General features: G+C 40.5%; 1 protein-coding gene across 1 annotated transcript in view; it reads right to left on the minus strand.

Annotated features, from left to right (window-relative positions):
* Positions 1–19360, minus strand: part of LOC139713694 (A disintegrin and metalloproteinase with thrombospondin motifs 9-like) — a 90696-nt gene that overhangs the window by 35947 nt on the left and 35389 nt on the right. The window contains exons 6-19 of the mRNA XM_071625399.1: positions 18936–19050; positions 15747–15883; positions 13860–13977; positions 12629–12724; positions 11281–11447; positions 9967–10099; positions 8330–8450; positions 7529–7736; positions 6383–6547; positions 5460–5624; positions 4604–4924; positions 3462–3626; positions 2277–2495; positions 1641–1799 (exon numbers count right to left, since the gene is read on the minus strand). Of these exons, the coding sequence (XP_071481500.1) occupies positions 1641–1799; positions 2277–2495; positions 3462–3626; positions 4604–4924; positions 5460–5624; positions 6383–6547; positions 7529–7736; positions 8330–8450; positions 9967–10099; positions 11281–11447; positions 12629–12724; positions 13860–13977; positions 15747–15883; positions 18936–19050 (2289 nt within the window). The remainder of the gene's footprint in view (positions 1–1640; positions 1800–2276; positions 2496–3461; positions 3627–4603; positions 4925–5459; positions 5625–6382; positions 6548–7528; positions 7737–8329; positions 8451–9966; positions 10100–11280; positions 11448–12628; positions 12725–13859; positions 13978–15746; positions 15884–18935; positions 19051–19360) is intronic.

Genomic DNA, 19360 nt, shown 5'->3' on the forward strand with positions numbered 1-19360 from the left:
AAATATTTGATATTGTAAAAAAAAAATGAGACAACAACAACAAAACAAGAGACCCGCGGGTCTAGCGCTCACCTGAGTATCGCAAGTTCACCTTTCACGCAGTCACTAATCTAAATTATTCACAGCTCTACCAAAATTTGACGAGGCATTCTCAAGTGGAAGATGAAAATGTACAATAAGGGCCCAATTTTTTCAAGATTCCTTAATTTGGGGGAATTGGGGCCCCCTGGGGCCCTCTGGGTGGGGCATGGTGCCCAGTTTGATAAATTGAGATCCTGACCACCTAGGGATGCTACCTGCCAAGTTTGACAAAAATCCATCATGAGGTTTTCAGGAAGAAGATGAAAATGTACAATTCAGGCCCCCATTTGGACCCTTCCAACCACCCCCCCCCCTACCCCCAAGAGGGGCACCCCTGGATCTCCTATGAACAAACTTGAAACTACAGTCATTAATGTACTCACTCATAGTATTATCTCAGCTCTATAACTTCTGATTCTAGAGAAGATTTTTAAAGATTCCTTCATTTGGGGGGTTTGTGCCCCCTGGGGGCCCCCTGGGCGGGGCATGGTGCCTATTTTAACAAATTGAGATCCTAACCCCCTAGGGATGCTACCTGCCAAGTTTGGTGAAAATGGGTCATGGGGTTCTCAAGAAGAAGATAAAAATGTACAATTTAGGCCCCATTAGGACCCCTCCTCACCCCCCCCCCCCCCCCCCCCCCCCCCGGGTCCCAAGGGGGGGCACCCCTGATTCTGCCATGAACAAACTTGAAACTACAGTCATCAATGTGCTAACTCATAGTATTAACCTAGCTCTATCACTTCTGGTTCTAGAGAAGACGATTTTTGCGGATTCCTTAATTTTGGGGGGTTTGGGCCCCCTGGGGGCCCCCTGGGTGGGTCATGGTGCCCATTTTAACAAATGGAGTTCCTAACCCCCTAGGGATGCTACCTGCCAAGTTTGGTGAAAATGGGTCATGGAGTTCTCAAGAAGAAAATGAAAATGTACAATTTAGGCCCCATTAGAACCCTCCCCCAACCCCCTCCCCTGGGTCCCAAGGGGGGCACCCCTGATTCTGCCATGAACAAACTTGAAACTACAGTCATCAATGTACTAAGTCATAGTATTAACTTAGCTCTATCACTTCTGGTTCTAGAGAAGAAGATTTTTACAGATTCCTTAATTTTGCGGGGTTTGGGCCCCCCTGGGGGCCCCCTGGGTGGGGCATGGTGCCCATTTTAACAAATTGAGTTCCTAACCCCCTAGGGATGCTACCTGCCAAGTTTGATGAAAATCGGTCATGGGGTTTTCAAGAAGAAGATGAAAATGTAAAAAGTTTACGCACGACGCACGACGGACGACGGACGACGGACGACGGACGCCGGACGAAGGGCGATCGCAATAGCTCACTTGAGCCTTTGGCTCAGGTGAGCTAAAAAGCTCAGATACAGAAAGTACACATGTACGTGTACCATCCATCAAAACTGAAGTCAATTTTGGTGCAGTGCTTCCTTGCATGCCAACATGATCATCCCAGATATTTTTTCTCCAGTAGTCTCACTTCCCAAGGGGAAAGTTCTGGGTCCCTGGGTATAGCTATCCAGAAGTTAGTGTTATGTTGTGATGGTATTACTCACTTGGCCCCACTCCCCGTAGTCCCACGACGGGCACGGAGACAGGTCGCATGGCTCCGTGTTGGCCGGCCTGGAGGTCCTCCCACAAGACGGCGTGGACGAGTGGTCATCATGGCATTCCACCCTCCTCCGCCTCACCCCTTGTCCGCACGTTGCACTGCACTGTGGATTGGCAGAGAGTTGGGAGAGGAGAATCGTCACCATAACTGGAGAATTCTTTCAAATTCTCGCACTTCACTTTGCATTCTGGCAGTCATTTGCAAAACTCTTGGATAATTGATACAATAATATTGAGTCTTTCATTTGCAACCTGACAAAGCATCACTTTTTTTTTTTTTTTGCACAGAGTGAAAATGTCTAAGTTTCACATTAAAATCAATATTTTTGCCCAAAACAAAACAAAATGTACATGATTTAGAGACAAGAAACGTAAATAATAATAACGCTAAAGATAATCCAAATGCTCTTCATTTTTGTGAAGCAGAGCACTTTATACAAGAGTGCTCTAGTACATGTACACACATGGCGAACACACACTACTAATTGCTAAAAAACTTGAAATGCTCATTATACAAGATGTGGGAGACACATACTGAAGAACAAGTGCAAATCATTCTCCACACAACAATCTATACTTACAGGGCTCCAACTCCCGGTGCGCCAGTAGCCAGTGTTCAAACGATTACTCTGATCTATATAGCCAGTGCGTCCTCTTGGTGGACATCTTTCGGTGTTGCATGTGTGCTCTATGCTCGGTTTCAAATTGGAGTCGCACTCCGCATTAGAAGTCAGGGTGTCATCAGGGTAGATGCATGCCACGTATCTTGTTGTCACACCCCCTCCACACGTGACAGGGCACTGTCAGTTGGAACACAAAATAAACGCTTATAGTTATGATATATACGCCCTATCAAGATTTCGAATTCATGTTCAGTGTAAGATTTGCCTTAAATACATTATGACACACACACAAAAATATATATATATTTCTTATCTTTATTCACACTGCTGGCTTCTATACATTTGTTCATGCACTTATTCTTTCAAGCAAAGAAAATGGATTCAGGCAGAATATGGGATATTGATACAAACAAACTTGCAAGAATTGCTTGACTTCTAATCATAAAGACAACACAGTCATGTATTTCACAGATACCAGGTTATTGACAAGGACGATTACTTTTACATAATTGAAGGAAAATATGTTTCATGGCATATTGGCTTCTGCAAGACATCTAATGAATATTCCACATTTGACCCATACTCTTTCTGAAGTGGATACTACTAAGAATCAAATAGAAATTATTTGAAATACACCTGTATAAGCATGCATTCTTTATCTAGAGAAGCACTTTAAGAGCACAGACCTCCACCAAACGGCTCATTTCTACCATTGATCATGATCTCTAAATGAGATCAGGGTTTTTCACTCGTACACACAATGCATGCTGAAAATCGCCTGATTTCCCAATATAGAAGCCTTTTATGTCATCAGCTTCCAGCTGCATGGCACCTCGCCTGAGCAGAGCACGTACTTTAGTCTGCCAAAATATCGAAATACTTCCAGAAATCCATAAAAATTCCTGGATCAATACCAAATTTCAAAAGTCTTTTCCTTGTGTCATTCTCAACCTTTCCTGTAAGTTTCATCCAAATCTGTTCACAACTTTTTGAGTTATTTTGCACACAGACAAACAAACAAACTAACAAACAAATGCCGATGAAAACTTACATGTAATCTCATTCCTTGGTGGAAGTAATAAACAAGTTTTAGAAAGGCAAGATAATGAATAAAATCTATAATAATAAAAAAAAAAAGCCCACCTCTCTCCAGTCTCCTGTTCTCCAATGTGGGCATGCCTTTCGCTCGCACATTTCAATGGACGGAGGTCGAAGGTCGGGGTCACAGTCTGTCATGTTGATGTACTCGTTCTCATCACGGCAACTCACGTATCTCTCTCGAGTGCCAAGGCCACATGTAGTAGAACACTAAAGGGTTGAACAAAGAGAAAATTTACATCTTTAAAACAAATTGTCGCTTGTTTTTTTCACTATCTGACTAAATTTCTAGTGACCCATGACGTACGAGAGGAACTGTTGCAGTCTGTTCTACTCTGAATGTTCGCATTCAAGAAACTCGTCCGTATCTTGATTGTAAATAGTTTTCACATTTGTTGTCTCAGAAGCTTCGAGAACAGTACCTCAAAGATTCTCAGTTTAGTTTATCAGAGCTGTAAAGGGCTGTAAAATTCCAACTTGAGTGATTTTAACAACAACAACAAAAAAAAAAAAAGTTTTATCCTTCTTTTGGTGAAACATTACTTTAGTTTTATACACATCAAACACAAATGCCCATTTTGTGAGATGTATCCACATGCTTGGATTTCTTCATCACAATGTAAAGCAGAATCTTTGACATTATTTAATACTGATGTCGTTTTTAACCTCCTATGGAGAAGGTGTCGCGGTTCAGTGGATAAGACAGCAGACTGCAAATCTAAGGTCCCTGATTCAAGTCCCCTTGCTGCGGTGGTTGTGCCCCCAGGCAAGGCACTTTACCCACATTTCCTAGTCCTTTCGAGGGGACTTAAAACTGTCGGTCCCCTAATTGCGTGTTTTCAAGGATTCAACGCTTTCTTTATATCAGCCATAAAAACAAGTCCTAATACAGAATACAAACATAGAAGTTTCAGGACGCAAGTTCACTGTCGTCATGAGGCATCGTACCATACATAGGGCTCAATATCGGTGGTGCATCAGTGGGTGGTCCAGTGCCCCGGGGCCCCCACTAAAAATTGATGCCAAGATTCAATACTGACTGTAATGTTTCCCTATACTTCAGGGCATTTCTAATACATTTCTCTTTCAAACCACGAAAATTTCTGATTTACAGATTTTAGAGGCCCAATGGGCCACACAAACGAAAGAGTAGGCCTAGTGTTGAGCCCTGCAAACATGACACTCACTGTTGTCCATGCCCCTGTCCTCCATTGACTGGTGTATATTCTCTTCTGCGTCTGAGGGGCGACGGTATTCCTCAGAATAATCTGGGCAATCTGGGACCTCTCGTCACTGCTGGGGAGCGGCCTGGTGGTCGTGGGGGCCATGGTGGTGGTGGTTGTAGGAGGGGGCGTGGTGGTGGGTTCCGGACACGCCTCCCTCTCACACACCTGCTGGTCGATCGGCTTCGATCCAGCGCTGCATTCTTCATCGCCAAGGGACAGGCCATTGTACTCCCGACACTGCACAGCACGAAGCTGGTAGCCAATGCCACATGTGACTGAGCACTGTATCAGATGAAGAGAATTGCAGATTATCAAGTTAGATCATATTACTTTTAAACTTTGTTTCTCCAAATGTGACAACCCCATTATCAAGAATGTATGAGAATTACCCATGCAACCTCTAAAAATACACTTTCTCCTGTTTTTCCCCACAAATAAAACTAAAGCTGTATCATCATCAGTTGAAAGAGACCCAACAGACAAGGACTTATCACACTTGTGAATGAAAGCTAGCTGCTTCATTGTACAGATATGTTACTTCATTGCACAGATATGTTACTTCATTGCCTTATAGTACATTGTATATTCTACTCTCCTCAATATTGATTTCCTAAATCACTGAATATGATACCATTTGCTGGTTTTTAGTGTTTTTTTTTTCTTTTCATTAAGCTACATTGGTATTGCACATGGGACAGCAATCGTGATACATGAAATACATGAAATAATTTCATACATACAATGCCTGCAATTTAAAAAAAAACAGCCAGGAAGCTACATTACACACGTATGAAGGGTTAAAATGACTCTGTCATACCTGACTCCACTGCCCAGTGGCCCAGTAGGGGCAGTTCTGGAGTGCACAGGGGCGTGTCACCCCTGGCTGGGTGGATGCATCACACACGGCCCTGTCCACTTGCTCATCGCCTTGGTAACAGAAGATGACACGGTGCTCCTGTCCCTCACCACATGTCACAGAGCACTACATGATGGAAAAAAAAAATTGCAATTTTCTGTTGCTGTTGGCTCCAAATTCCATACATATCCAGGAATATATGCAGCTTATATCTTTTTTGATGGTGAATTGATGGGATTGGCAGACACATTATGATATACACTGTACATATGAGAGCTCTGCAATGACACTGCAGTGACATCTCAAGAAAATACACATCAAGTGAAATACACATCAGTAGCTAACATTATCATCAGCTCAATATAGAGATAGAAAGTGAAATTATATTCACCATCAAAATCAGTTGAAACAATTGCTATTTCAGATTGTACAAAAGCCTCATCACAGAACTCCTGTGTTTGTTTTCTTTTGACAGTTCACAGGATTTAATGGTCCATCATACACTGTATCTACACTGTAGACAGTTAGAGGGAATAACTCCCAGGCAGAGAGATAGCTGATACATACATAGATCACTTAGTCTATTAGCATGATACTGTGGATAGATGGATGAATGGAAAAATGTGTGGACAGATTGAGAGACTGATGGACAGATCATGATTATAATGAATTCATAGAGATGGACAGATGGACAGACACACAGATAAGCAGACAGCCTTCATTGATTACTAGACTGGAACTGTGGATGAATAGAAGGTAGAGTCTCAGTGGATGAGGACTTGGAAGGAGAGAATATAGGTGAGAGAAACAGAAATAGGTGAGAGAAAAAAAAAGAGAGAGGCATGGGAGAAGGATGGTGAAGGCAAAGGTATCAGGTGACTTACCGCACTCCAATCTGAAGTCTTCCACTCTGGACACGGCTGGTCATTGCAAGCCTCCTCTACATGACGGAGCGACTGGTCACAGTACTGGTCAGCGACCACATAGCCTTGTCCGTACCGACAGGTGCTGCTTCGGGATCGAAAACCACCGTTGCATGAAACAGAACACTGTGGGCAAAAGAATGGTATGTCAGTAAAAGATTTTGTAGAAGAACAAATTTTAACAAGTTTATGCCAAAAGACAAAGAAATGGTAGCACACTTTCGAACTTCTTGAACCTCACTTGGTTTACACGGAATGGAGTTACAATGTGTTACTTATCCTACATCCATCAGGTCATCTTTACATTGTTGTGACATAATACGTATGACAAGAATTTCAAACCTCTCACTAGCTCTTCTGACTGTGGACCTGTAGTAGACCTGTAGACCTGTGAATGCTTGTTCTGGGCCAATGGAAATATTGTATAGAGAGTACCAAACCTCATGAATGTGGAAATCATATATTTATCCACTGTAGTGAAAGCCATCAAGAAATATCCCCCATAGAAATGATTTAGGTGAAGATGATGATAGGTATGATCACAGGTGTTCAAAAGAATATGAAACAGACAAAACTAGAAATGCACTCCGAGAGCGCAGACCTCCGCCAAGCAGTTACTTTCCATCGATGATCTTGCTCTTCCATATGGAGATCAGTGATTTCCACCCACTGAAAAATTGCCTGATTTTCCCAATATAGAAGCCTTTGTTACGTCATAAACCCTCAGGCGTGCGGCGCGCCTCGCCCAGCAGAAACTAGGGCACGCACTTTAGTGCGCGCATGCAAACCTCAAATATGCCCAGCCTGAACTCCCAAGTTCATTGACCCTACCTGCCAAAATATCAAAATTCCTTCACAAATTCCCCCCAAATTCTCGGATCACTACCAAAAGTTAATCGTTTGGTACTTGTGTCATTCTAAACCTTTCCTGCAAGTTTCATCCCAATCCGTAAACTGCTTTTTGAGTTATTTTGCGCACGGACAAATGAACGAACGAACGAACAAACCAACGGTAACGAAAACATAACCTCCTCCCTTGGCGGAGGTAAAAAGAATATGAAACAGACAAAATGAACAAACAAACAAACAAACACAAGATTTGTTCACCTGGGACCAGTCAGAGTATACCCAGCGATAGTTCCTGCACTCCACCTCACACCCCACTGTCTCCGCCGGCCGCTGCTTGGAGTAGCAGTAGTGGTCACTGATGCGGACATACTCCCCCCTCTTCTTCCTCTTCATACACTGAAAAGACCGTTGCTGGTACCCCTGACCACACGTCACTGAGCACTCTGACATCCGGTTGATCTGCCACCTGAAAATGATATCATATTTTGATGCAAAGCTCACAAAAAATTTAACCCGTCGAGGACAGACACTAGATAGGCACCTGCCAAAGTATTCTCAAGACTCATCGTCAACGGGTTAAGGGGGGGGGAGGGGGTCTTCTTTGCATGGTATAGGCTACACATTGGTCTGACGAGAAAACCATATACCCTATGTCATTATGACACACTGAATTTGAAATGACGGGATATAATTTCCATCTCTGTCCAACATTTATACTCATTTCATTTTTTTTAATTCTGCAATTACATACATACTGTATATTTGAACCAGAATAAGGTTCATCCTTGGTAGTTTGAAGTGGCAAATATCAGTGACCCCAGGGTTATTGCGACTGTGTATGTAAACTACCAAGAGGTCACAACCTAGGTCACGCATTATACTGTTTCTAACATTGGCTAAACTGAGCACAAAACATGTGCTGCCACCACACAACGAATACCAATTATTATGTAAGTACTGGGGATCAGAGGCTTGTCAGACACGTATGTGTTACTGGTATACCATACACCCAGGTGTGTCAGGTTTGCATCAAATCTCCGACATGGAGGGAATACTCACGCCACTTCGCAGCGGGTGTTACAGGGCTCCCTCACGGGGTCAGGCCTTGGTTCGGTGCACAGCCTGTCGTCCACTGGCAGACTGTTGGCATCCACGCAGCGGATGGCGCGCTGCTTGTAACCTGACAGTGGTGAATAGCAACGCACAGGAAAAAGACGATAACATTGACTTGCATTGGCGGCATAATGCATACCATGTCACGAGGATTTGACTCTCATTTGCACGATTACTAGGGTGAGAGGGGTCTACTGGAGGAAACAATTTTGTGTGATGTTAGTTTGAATATGGAGACCTAAATACAAGTTACCGGTACTGCACGAAGAACTGCAACTTGTGGTTACAATGCAACAACAAAAATGTATAACTTTAACCTCTTTATTCTTTAACTCAACTTGAGGACACCTTAAAAGAAACACAAAGTGAAATTCAAGAACTGCATTTGTGACTAAACCTGTTAACATCAAACACTGTGCACAATTTGCATTGATGTTTGACACATACAGCTGTAATGTTCTGAATGCCAAGTGCAAGCTAAAGTGTGATATGGCAGAAATTTAGGTTTGCACGAATGACATAAAACAGTGTACATATGATAGAGTTCATTCCATAATTTGCATTCGTAGCATTTGTTTGTCTCCATACTGCCTAAAACATCGAAGACACCTCTTATGTTCCCGCAAAGTTTTGAACAGACTGTAACATAACATTGCAACAATAATCTTTTCCACAGATGGGTGGGTAAATTTTGTACTAGTTTTGTATTTTGCACACCAGAGGTATAATTTGTCTACAGAAATCATGCAATCTTAAAATGATAATCATACCATCTTTCCCACCAACCTTTGATATCTTTGTTTTTTCAATTTTGCCCAGCCAATGCTTTACAAAACATATTGTGAGAGTTTCCTTGAATGATGAGTATAATTACTTGATGCACTACACATTCTGATTCAGTGATGAGTACATAAATTGTACTATAGGCAACTGCAATACTTCACAGTTTTGGAAACCAATCAATTTCAAACTCTACAACACCAGTGCAATCACAAGAATGTGCTACTGGTTTCTTTACTTTGTTTCATTAATTCTACTAACACATGAATTCATATTATTATTTGTCAAGTACTCAGTCAGTGAATGTGAAAAATGTAAATTTTGTTTCGCTAGATCAGGTGCCAGAAATTTCTCACAGAAACAGTAAATACTGTTTGTTAAACATAAACAGGGGCGGCGCAGCCGTGGGGGCCGTGGGGGCTCGGGCCCCCACAATTTTTGTGCACCATACAAAGGAATACATAAGGTGTCATCACTTTGGGCCCCCATACTTTTTTCAACCTGGAAGAACGTAAGTGGCACTAAAATAGAAATAGATAGAGATCTTGAAGTATGGTGGCGGTAAGGTTAAGTGTTTTCTCTGAAGACCTTTTTTTTTCATAACACCCGGAAATTGGAGGGGAGAGAATGAGCTGAGGACCTTTTTTTTTTTTTACTTGTCAGCTGAAGAAACCCGGAAGTGGACGGGGAGAGATGAGCTGAGGACCTTTTTTTTTTTGCTTGTTAGCTCATGAAACCCGGAAGTGAACCCCCACACTTTTGAAAACACTGCGCCGGCCCTGTAAACACAGCGGGAATCTTACCATCGCAGTCACTGTCGCAGGCACCCCAGGGCCCTGTGACGTCCCATGTGGTTACTGCAACTGGAGGGGGCTCCCTGGGTACGTTGAAAGAATAGGTGACGTTGGGGGGATATAACCTCCCCACGGATAGGATCTAATGGGACCACGGAGGATGAAAACAGGAAAGGAAGTCGAAAATACAACTGTAAGTACAATGAAACCAGACAGAAACCAAGTGCAATTTGGGAAATTAAACACACGTCCATGGTCTCTTTAACTCTGTATTTAGCCTATCATTTGAAGTAAAATAGGATATCAAATTGAATTTCAGTATTCAACAAACAGACTACAGATGAAAAAGACAAAAAAAAAAAACCCTCAAGAAATGCAAATGTACAAGGGAGCAAATATCAGAGAACAAGAAGGGGAGCTAAAGGATCTGTTTCTGGCTATCTTCGAAAAGTGAAAAATCCCTACTAGTATTAGAAAGTGGCTAACAAAATCAGATACTGTAAAACGAGGAATGTTCGCGTGCATTTTAATTTCGTGAATTTCGTGAGTGCCAAGATTTGCGAAATTAAAATGCACACGAAAGTTCTTGTCTACACTATATGTATTGAATGCCAGTGGCGGTACGCGAAAATTTCATGCCGCAAAAAAGGCCTTCGGCTCCAATTCACAAAAAATTCATGCCGCGAATATATCATGTTTCACAGTATCCTATGAAGGTCTCTCATGCTTAAGACTGACTAAAGTGGCTTTACTCTGTCCACAATTACAAGATAGGAACGCTTAAAAAAACATTTCTTAGCCATATGAATGATTGTTTACAACATACTGTCTTCAACAATGTTACAAACATTGTATGGCAAAACATTCTGGGTCACAAGAATGATTGCTTGCCATAATATGCTGCCTTCAAACAGCATTTGACAAAACGTTCTATTTACATTCTTTGAAAGCTAAACTTAGCATTATACATGTACTGTAAAAGTGGATATTTTCGCGCGACTAATTTTTTGCGCTTGGCCCCATAAGAAGAGTTTCGAGTGTTTTTAATTCCGCGGAATCAAGACATCACACACAGGAACATATGGCAAGCAAAAATATTCACATGCTTTTATTTTCGGGCTAGTTTCTGGTTGCGCGAAATGCACGAAAATTTCAACACCGCGAAAATTTCCACTCTTACAGTACCTTAAAGATGAAAAGGAATGTGTTTTGCAAAACAAGAATTCAGTTACACTGAGGACTGATCTGTACAGCACATAAGCATTTGCTGTGACTAGTTTTTATATCAGTAAAACATGACGACCATGACAGAGCCAGACTTACATATAGGTTTACTGCCCTGGGGAGTCTATCCTCTCCAATGATGGACTCCACTGTGGTGTTAGAGCCACTATACTCCAACACACTCTTGTTGATGTAGATCTCCTTGGAATACATACTGACCACAAAGTTGCCATTTAGGATGAATTCGTTGGCGTCGTTGGACAAAGCTGTGAGAGAAATTGACCGAGTCACAATCAGCTCCACCAACAAATGGCATGATTCACTTTTGAGATCGGTAGATGAAAAACTCTGAACAGAAAATCATGGTAGCATGAATGATTGCACTAAAAGTTGGGTAAGATTCACATTTATTCCCCATGACCACAATGACATAGACCCATGCATGGAGAGTTGAATAAATTTCCAACATTTCCTACAAGAAAAAAAGGTATCATTTCTGCTTGAAAATGGAGTGGAACCAGTGAAAAGCAAAGCCTGTTTAAATTCAGATTTGTTGTAAAAGAACAAAGATTTATGATGCTGAAGATTTCTATCAGAGGATTCAAGAGAAAAATGCAATATATGTGCATTCTACTTACTTGTATGGTTTTCCTATTCTTTATCTTTACAGAGCAAATATAGTCTTGCAGCCACAAATACCAAAGAACATTAAGAGATAGAATTGATAATGAAAGTAAGGATATGAAAACTTGCACAGGCAGATTTTGGCTTGTTTTTAAAAGTTTAGCGATCAAGCAGCTACCAAAAAAAAAAGAAGTTCCTTAAAGGACAAGTCCACCTTCATATACATAAGGTTTGACAGAATGCAGCAATATTGGTAGAACACATCAGTGAAAGTCTGAGGAAAATTGGACAATCCGTTCAAAAGTTACGAATATTTTAAGTATTTGCGCAGTGACTGCTGGAAGAGAAGACTACTACAGTGTATGATGTCACATGCGTACAACTATAAGGAAAATAAAAAGAGAATTTCACAAAACTTTACTTTTTGAATAAAGTGCACATTTCTTTGACTTGCTACTGACGTATGTTAAGGGTAATATTATTCCCCCTGCCTTTTGAAAGAGAGAAGTCGAGTGTTCTTTTGTTATGCGAGAAAAATGGAAATATGTTGAATTTTCTTTATTCTTTCTTTATATCGTTGTACTCATTTGACATCACAAGTTATAGTAGTCTTTTCATCCAGCCGTGACTGAGCAGAAACTTCAAAAATTCATAACTTTTGAACGGATTGTCCGATTTTGCTCAAACTCTCACTGATATGTTCTACTAATATTGCTGTATTCACTCAACCCACATGTCTATGAAGGTGGACTTGTCCTTTAACATATTTTTAATGTCACTTTCAGGGGAGTTTCTCTGTGTTCCTTGAGATCTTCTCACTCACCAAGATAATTGTCGTCATCCACCTTGCCATTGTATGAGTACTGTCTAATGTTAATCTTATTTGCACCTGCAGGTATGGTTACAATCAGTGTGTATCCTGTTGATAGAGAGAGAACATAAAATCATTTAAGAAATGCATAATGAATGTCTTTAAAGGTGGTATGGCATGAAAGGCAGATAATCTGAATTGTCGGTGCTGGGAAATGCAGAAAGATTTTGAACTTTCATGCTTGATATTGCATGAGAACGATCTTTTTCAGAATTTGATGAATAAAAATCTGTTGAGTAATATCTACAAAAATGTTTGTATACAAGAAATGTTCCTTTTAAATTCCATTCAATCTCCAGTCTTCTGGGAAAATAAATGTAATTTGATCCAAGATTACCTCAAAAAGACAAATATACAAATGCCCCAAGAAGAGAAGTAGTTCAACTTTAGGGGCAATCCATACTTTCAAAAACAGCATATTAAACTTATGAAGGAATGTTTTCTTGGATTTAAAAGATGCCATAAATTGCTCCATAGGGGCAATTTAGAAAATAGCTTGGTTTTATGTGCAATTAAGGTAAGGGACGTTCATCATCAGGGAGTATGTGCATCGTAGTGAACATTTGCACCAACAAATCAGTGGGTGTTATTAATGACAACATTCCTATAATTCTTCACATTTTTGATAAGCCCCATTAACGTTTCAGGACTTTTGCGCTTTTATTAGTATGGACTCCATAATCTGTCTTAATGTGTTCCCCATTCAATAGCTACCTCCCCTTATAGGAAAACAAGTATTGTATGAGAAGAGGGAAAAAATGCACTCTTTCAGTGTTACAGACCCTGATGAGTGCAAGCAACCCATTCAGCTGTTGTGACCAACTGCCCACAGTGGATTCTTGATTTTTGTTTTTTTTTGTGGGACTAGTTTTGTTTGTTAGTGTTTTTGTTTTTTCGTTCTTGCTATGTCCCACCTATGGCCATTACATAACGAACTTTCCTTTAATTACTCCTATCAACAATATGTGTGTTTATCACACAGAACAAAACTGGCAGATGTGCAAAAATAGGGAAGAGTTTTTTTCTTTTGCTTGCTTTTACTTCTTCAATAGCTTTGCATTGTTAAAAGGAATACAATTTGAAAAGTCCGTACAGACTTGTTAGTAAAAATTGTCCCTTTTTTACCTTGATTTACTTTAGTTACATTACATAAGTTAGAAAAAAATGACAGAGAAATGGTTACCGTGACGAGCCTGGTTGTAGGTGTTTTTCTCCTTCCGACACGAGGTGTTATCGCCGCCACACACCCCACACTCATCTTTCTTTGTGTTGGAGCTCAGTATATGGTCACACCCAGCTTGCTGGAATCAAAGGGATGGTAGAGCCAGTGATTGCAACAGTAATGGCAAAATTTGATACGTGTTCAAATACCACAGGGATATATCAACTTCTCACAAAAGGATACACCGTTGCAACAATCACATCGGGGAAGTTTGCCCATCTACAACTTTAATATGTCACTGTCTTTTCTTTGCATCAGGCAGATTTGATTGCATTTACATCTTTTTCTCCTTTTGGTTGCTATGGAAGATACATGTATGAAATGATTATGATTGACCAACACGAGGACAAACAACTTGAATTCAATCTGAGACTTGCATGATGCACTCAAGGAATAATGATATTCTAAACAGATTTAAAAAAGAAAAACGTTTTTTTATGAGAGCATATACCAATAGAAATGCTCCAAGTCTTCGTCTGCAAATTTAATCAATGTTGTTATTTGTAATACACGTAACTCCTTGTAAACAACCAAATATGGGCATTGACAGTTGAACTACAAGGAGGAACCAAATGCTTGCACCCACATACCCTGACTAGACAAATATGAACTTGATTGGAAGGTGTAGGCACATTAAGGTTGTTTCAGGCCGTTATTATTCACCTCAAGATTTATATGATACAAGCTTGTTTACACCATGGTATATGCACTGGGCGAGTTGGAGAATTTTTGCTACACATCCATCACATGCCTAAATGCACCTCTACCTCAATAATGTTCTTTCTCTTCATATATAGCAGAGAAAAAAAAAATCCCCTTCACCACTGCCCCCCCCCCCCCCCCCCCCCCACCCCCAAATAGAAGGAGAGACATTTTAGTCTTGGACCCTTTGCACACTAAATCCTTTGTACACATTATGGAACTCTCTGCCATCCCACATCTGTGATATCTGGTCTTTAAAGGACAAGTTCACCTTCATAAACATAAGGATTGAGAGAATGCAACAATATTAGTAGAACACATCAGTGAAAGTTTGAGGAAAATTGGACAATCGATGCTAAAGTTATGAATTTTTAAAATTTTTGTGTTGGAACCGCTGGATGAGGAGACTACTACAGCTTGTGAGTCATATGCGTACAACAGTATAAAGAAAATGTAAAAGAAAATTCAACATATTTTCACTTTTTTCGCATGATAAAAGAGCTCTTGACTTGACTCTTTCTAAAGGCAGGGGGAATAATATTGCCCATAACATTTGTCGGTAACGAGTCAGGGGAATGTGTACTTTTTTCAAAAGATGGAATTTTGTGAAATTCTCTTTATATTTTCCTTATATTGTTGTACGCAAGTTATTCATACACTGCAGTAGTCTTCTCATCCAGCGGTTGCTGCACAAAAATTTTAAAAATTCATAACTTTTGAACGGATTGTCTGATTTTCCTCAAACTTTCAATGATGTGTTCTACTAATATTGCTACATTCTCTCAATCCTTATGTTTAGAAGGTGAACTTGTCCTTTAAACACATTCAAATCTGCACTTAAGACACATTTATTTCGTTACGCTTTTGATACTTGGTAATTTTCAGGTGTAGTGATGTAATTTTGTCAGTCAATGTCGTTTGTTTTTGTTCGTTGTTTTTTTCTGAAGAGTGCTTTAAAATGTTATATAGAGCACTACAAATTATAGATAAATGTTATTATTGTTATCATTACAACTTGAATTTGCTTTGTTGCTTCAGAAGGACAAGCACAATGCTATTCTGCTCGCCTTAATGAGACATTTCACCAGTAAATATCATTTGGCAGGAAACAAACAATATACAACTCCTTTTTTTTTCCCCACTCACTCTGCACTGTCCTTGCACACAAATATCATCCGTGTCTGGTCCACACTTTGTTCCATCCACAACCTTGCGACTCATCTCGTAGTAGGCGTTAGAACCAGCCACCCTGCAGTACAACTTACATCGGTCCTGCACTTGGACTGAGGAAAAAAACAAACAAAAAAACAAAAAAAACAAACATAAAATATATGTAAACAACATTAGAGTCAACACCAGAGGGCAGTCTTTACTTCCTGTCATTTCATCTCACACGGAGTGAAAGTTCCAGCTGCTCAAATCGACACCACGTATTTTGAATCAAGAGTGAAATAATAACATACCTCATGTGCAAAGCACAAGTATAACCTCATAATGAAGACTAGTTCTGATAAAGTCAATAGGTTTTAGCATCCATGCACAAATAAAAGCAAATACTGTAATGAACTGACATGTGTGTGGATGATATGCTTTAATCATGGGTGAGGGAAGAACAAGTTTGGTTTTGACTTGGATATAGCTCTGTTGTTGTTGTTGTTGTTGTTGTTGTGGTTGCCTATTGCACAAATTTCTCTCTCTGCCAAGGTCATGGCTTATAATGGGGATGCCATCACCTGCCAAACACAGGACTAATTCCTCAAAACACTTGTTCCCTGGCTGCAAGGTTACGCCCACCCATATACCGGGCTGTAAACAATCGGCTAGTCAGCCATGTTTGACTGTAAACAATCGCTAGCCAGCCCACGTTAGATTGGCCTACTTTCCGAGGGAGACCTCTGCCACCGTTGTGGCCCGCTACACGCACCACACCTGTCACACCAGTCTGGAAGTGGTAGGCGTCAACGGTCCACTTCACACCGGCTCTTTAAGCCCCACACCTCAGGAATAGTAACATCAAGAAGATTTATATACATGTATGCCCACAAGAAGGGCAGTAGAGATGCTAATAAACTCTACACGAAGCCCCCTGAGATTTTTTTTTTATTTCATTTTTTTTGAACTCGCAACGAAAAAGGTAGAGCTCTGTCGTTTTCATTTTGCTTCTTTGTTTATTCTGTTGTCCTCCATAACAGCATGGTGTAATCATCCCTAGATACATAAGCGTGGAAAGACACCGAGGGCAGAAAGATAGAAAGCAAAGATATTATATTAATACTGAATCATGGAGCTCACTGGTAGGTATTGTGATAACTCTCACCCCCCCCCCCTCTCTCAATTCTTCCCTTAATCTCTCCCTAGAAGTAGATTCAAATCTTGCAAATGGTCTCTTTAACACCCCCTTCCCACACTCTTACTAACGTTTAAGTTTTGTCATTGCACATACAAGTGAGAAGAAAAAAAAATGAGACTTGTGACCTACAATGTGTGTTTATGTCATTGCCACAATTCCTCTAGGGACTTCAAAGGTTAATACTCAGAAGGAAATAAAAGTCACTCAAATGTTTGAAACCGTTGATACCAAAGGGCAACATTGGATTTTCTCCACTCAAAACAGGAAATTGGCATTCATGCATGTGCAATTTAGGCTAAGCCGTATCATGGCAAACATACGCAATGTAACAAGATTGACGCAGTGTTGGCACAGGCTGACAAGACTCTGGAAATCATTCCTCACGAACTTGACACAAACATTAATGTCTGGTAACTCATAACTGTCTCCAGATATAGTATCTATAGTAAAGGGGATCACTTGTCTCAAGCCTTTGGCTTTCTTTGTGAACTCCCCGACACATTTTACTCTGTATACATTTCCATTTTTATGATTATCAATAAAGTGAATTGAATTGAATAGTAACTCAAAAGAAAAAAGAGTACTTGTACAATATGGTTGTATTTCTCATTAGAAGTCTTGTGGCTACATTCTTAATCAAATGCGGACAGATTCATTGGCTTGGCACAAATTGCGTCACATCTGTTCTGATCAGCTTACAGAATCTACATTTTTGGGGTCAGCAGAAGGCTCTCCCAGCACCAATTCCTGGGTATGTATCATACATACATCCCCATGATGTATCAAACCATCTCCAAGAAGCTTTGTTAACACCTCAAAAATCATGCCACAAAGACACACAGGAGACAGCACTGGTGTGAAAGTACCCTCAAGACTAGAAACCCATTTGTCGTCTGCACTCCGCAAATACCTCCCCGGGGAGTGTTCCGGAGTAAATTCGGCTGACAAAATGCAGCCTGAATCTTTGCGCAGAAATATCCGCAGTCTTTAATACTGCCCCTTTTATTCTTGTGGATTTATTCTGTTCTCTCTCTTCTGCTGCTCACGCTGTTTTGTTGGTACTCTTAAACACATCTCTTGTCCTCTCTTCTTTTTTTTTTGGGCTTAAGCACACACGTCTCTTTTTAAAAATCACATTATGTTATAGATGTCAACAGTAGTGAAGTAAGTTGCATTTTAGCCTGGGCCACGCTCTGGGGAGAGCGGAAGGATTTAATTCTCTAAAATGTGATTGCAGTTTTCATCCCCGTGGAAACTCGCTCTGCTTCATGGTTTGGCTGTGAGAGATGCTTATCTCAGCAGGTCACAGTGATCTTAACATAACAAAGAGAGAGGGAGACAAGAGGGAGAAAAAGAGATGTACTCTGCATCCGGTGTTCATAGGGTATGCTGTGATGCAAATCTTTACCCCACACAGGACTAGTTTGGGGTGGACTTGGCACGGCAAGACAAAATGAATCTCCACAGGTCACATTGTAATCAAATTTGCATTTTGACTTGATACCATAAATGGCCACAAATTGATCTCCTCTGAAAAATAGAAATGAAATGATAAAAATATTCCAGATATTTAACAGATTTGTGAATCAAATGGGGTTGTATGAGTTAATCAAGATATATACTGACTTATTTTTTGCTATGCAAAGGCATTTGAAAATAAAAATAAAATGAAGATATATGACTTCACTATAATATGAAGCATAGGTATTCCACTGAAAAACTATGTTTCAGCCCCCCCCCCAAAAAAAAGGTAAAAATGGTTGCATCTGGAAAATTGCATACCCTTGCAGAAGCACAGTGGAGCTCATGAATAAGCTACCGAGCATTCTCCTGATTTGGGGCAAATGCACGGTGGGATAGCTTCAACTTCATCCACTTCTGAGAGGGCTTAGAGAAATACTCCTGATGACATCATTTGATATCTATTTCTCATTGTGGGCAAAAAGACCTTAAAGGCTACTTTTTCTTAAATACTGGCCACACACCTCCAGCGTACTTGGGCACGAATCGGGTGTTTGGAGATATGCCTCGGATAAACTGTGTCCGCTGGGACTCGGCACACTGCTTCTCCCGAAAGTCCAGTGACCCCTCCGGACAGGGCTGATGGGGGGAAGAAAAAAATCAGTGAAAGTTAGGAATGTCCCTCTGGCACGGAGTTACTAGCCTCTTAATTTCAAGTCACCATGGGGTTGGGAGGGGGGGAGTCTAAAAATGAGACAGGATTTGTTTACACATCCAATGCCACTTCATGTCATGTTGCAAATTTATCAGTACAAAAAAAAAAAATAAATACAAAATTCCAAGGTCAAAATGTCATACTCTGCTGCAAACATAAAGAGAAAAGAAGAAGAGCATTTATAAGGAGTGTCATCACAAACTGCTTCTGAAATTCAATTTGTTGTTGAAATGA

Source organism: Diadema antillarum, unplaced genomic scaffold, assembly GCF_040938485.1.
Source record: "Diadema antillarum isolate AM-2024a unplaced genomic scaffold, OU_Dant_1.0 seq00002035_RagTag, whole genome shotgun sequence".
Classification (NCBI taxonomy): domain Eukaryota; kingdom Metazoa; phylum Echinodermata; class Echinoidea; order Diadematoida; family Diadematidae; genus Diadema; species Diadema antillarum.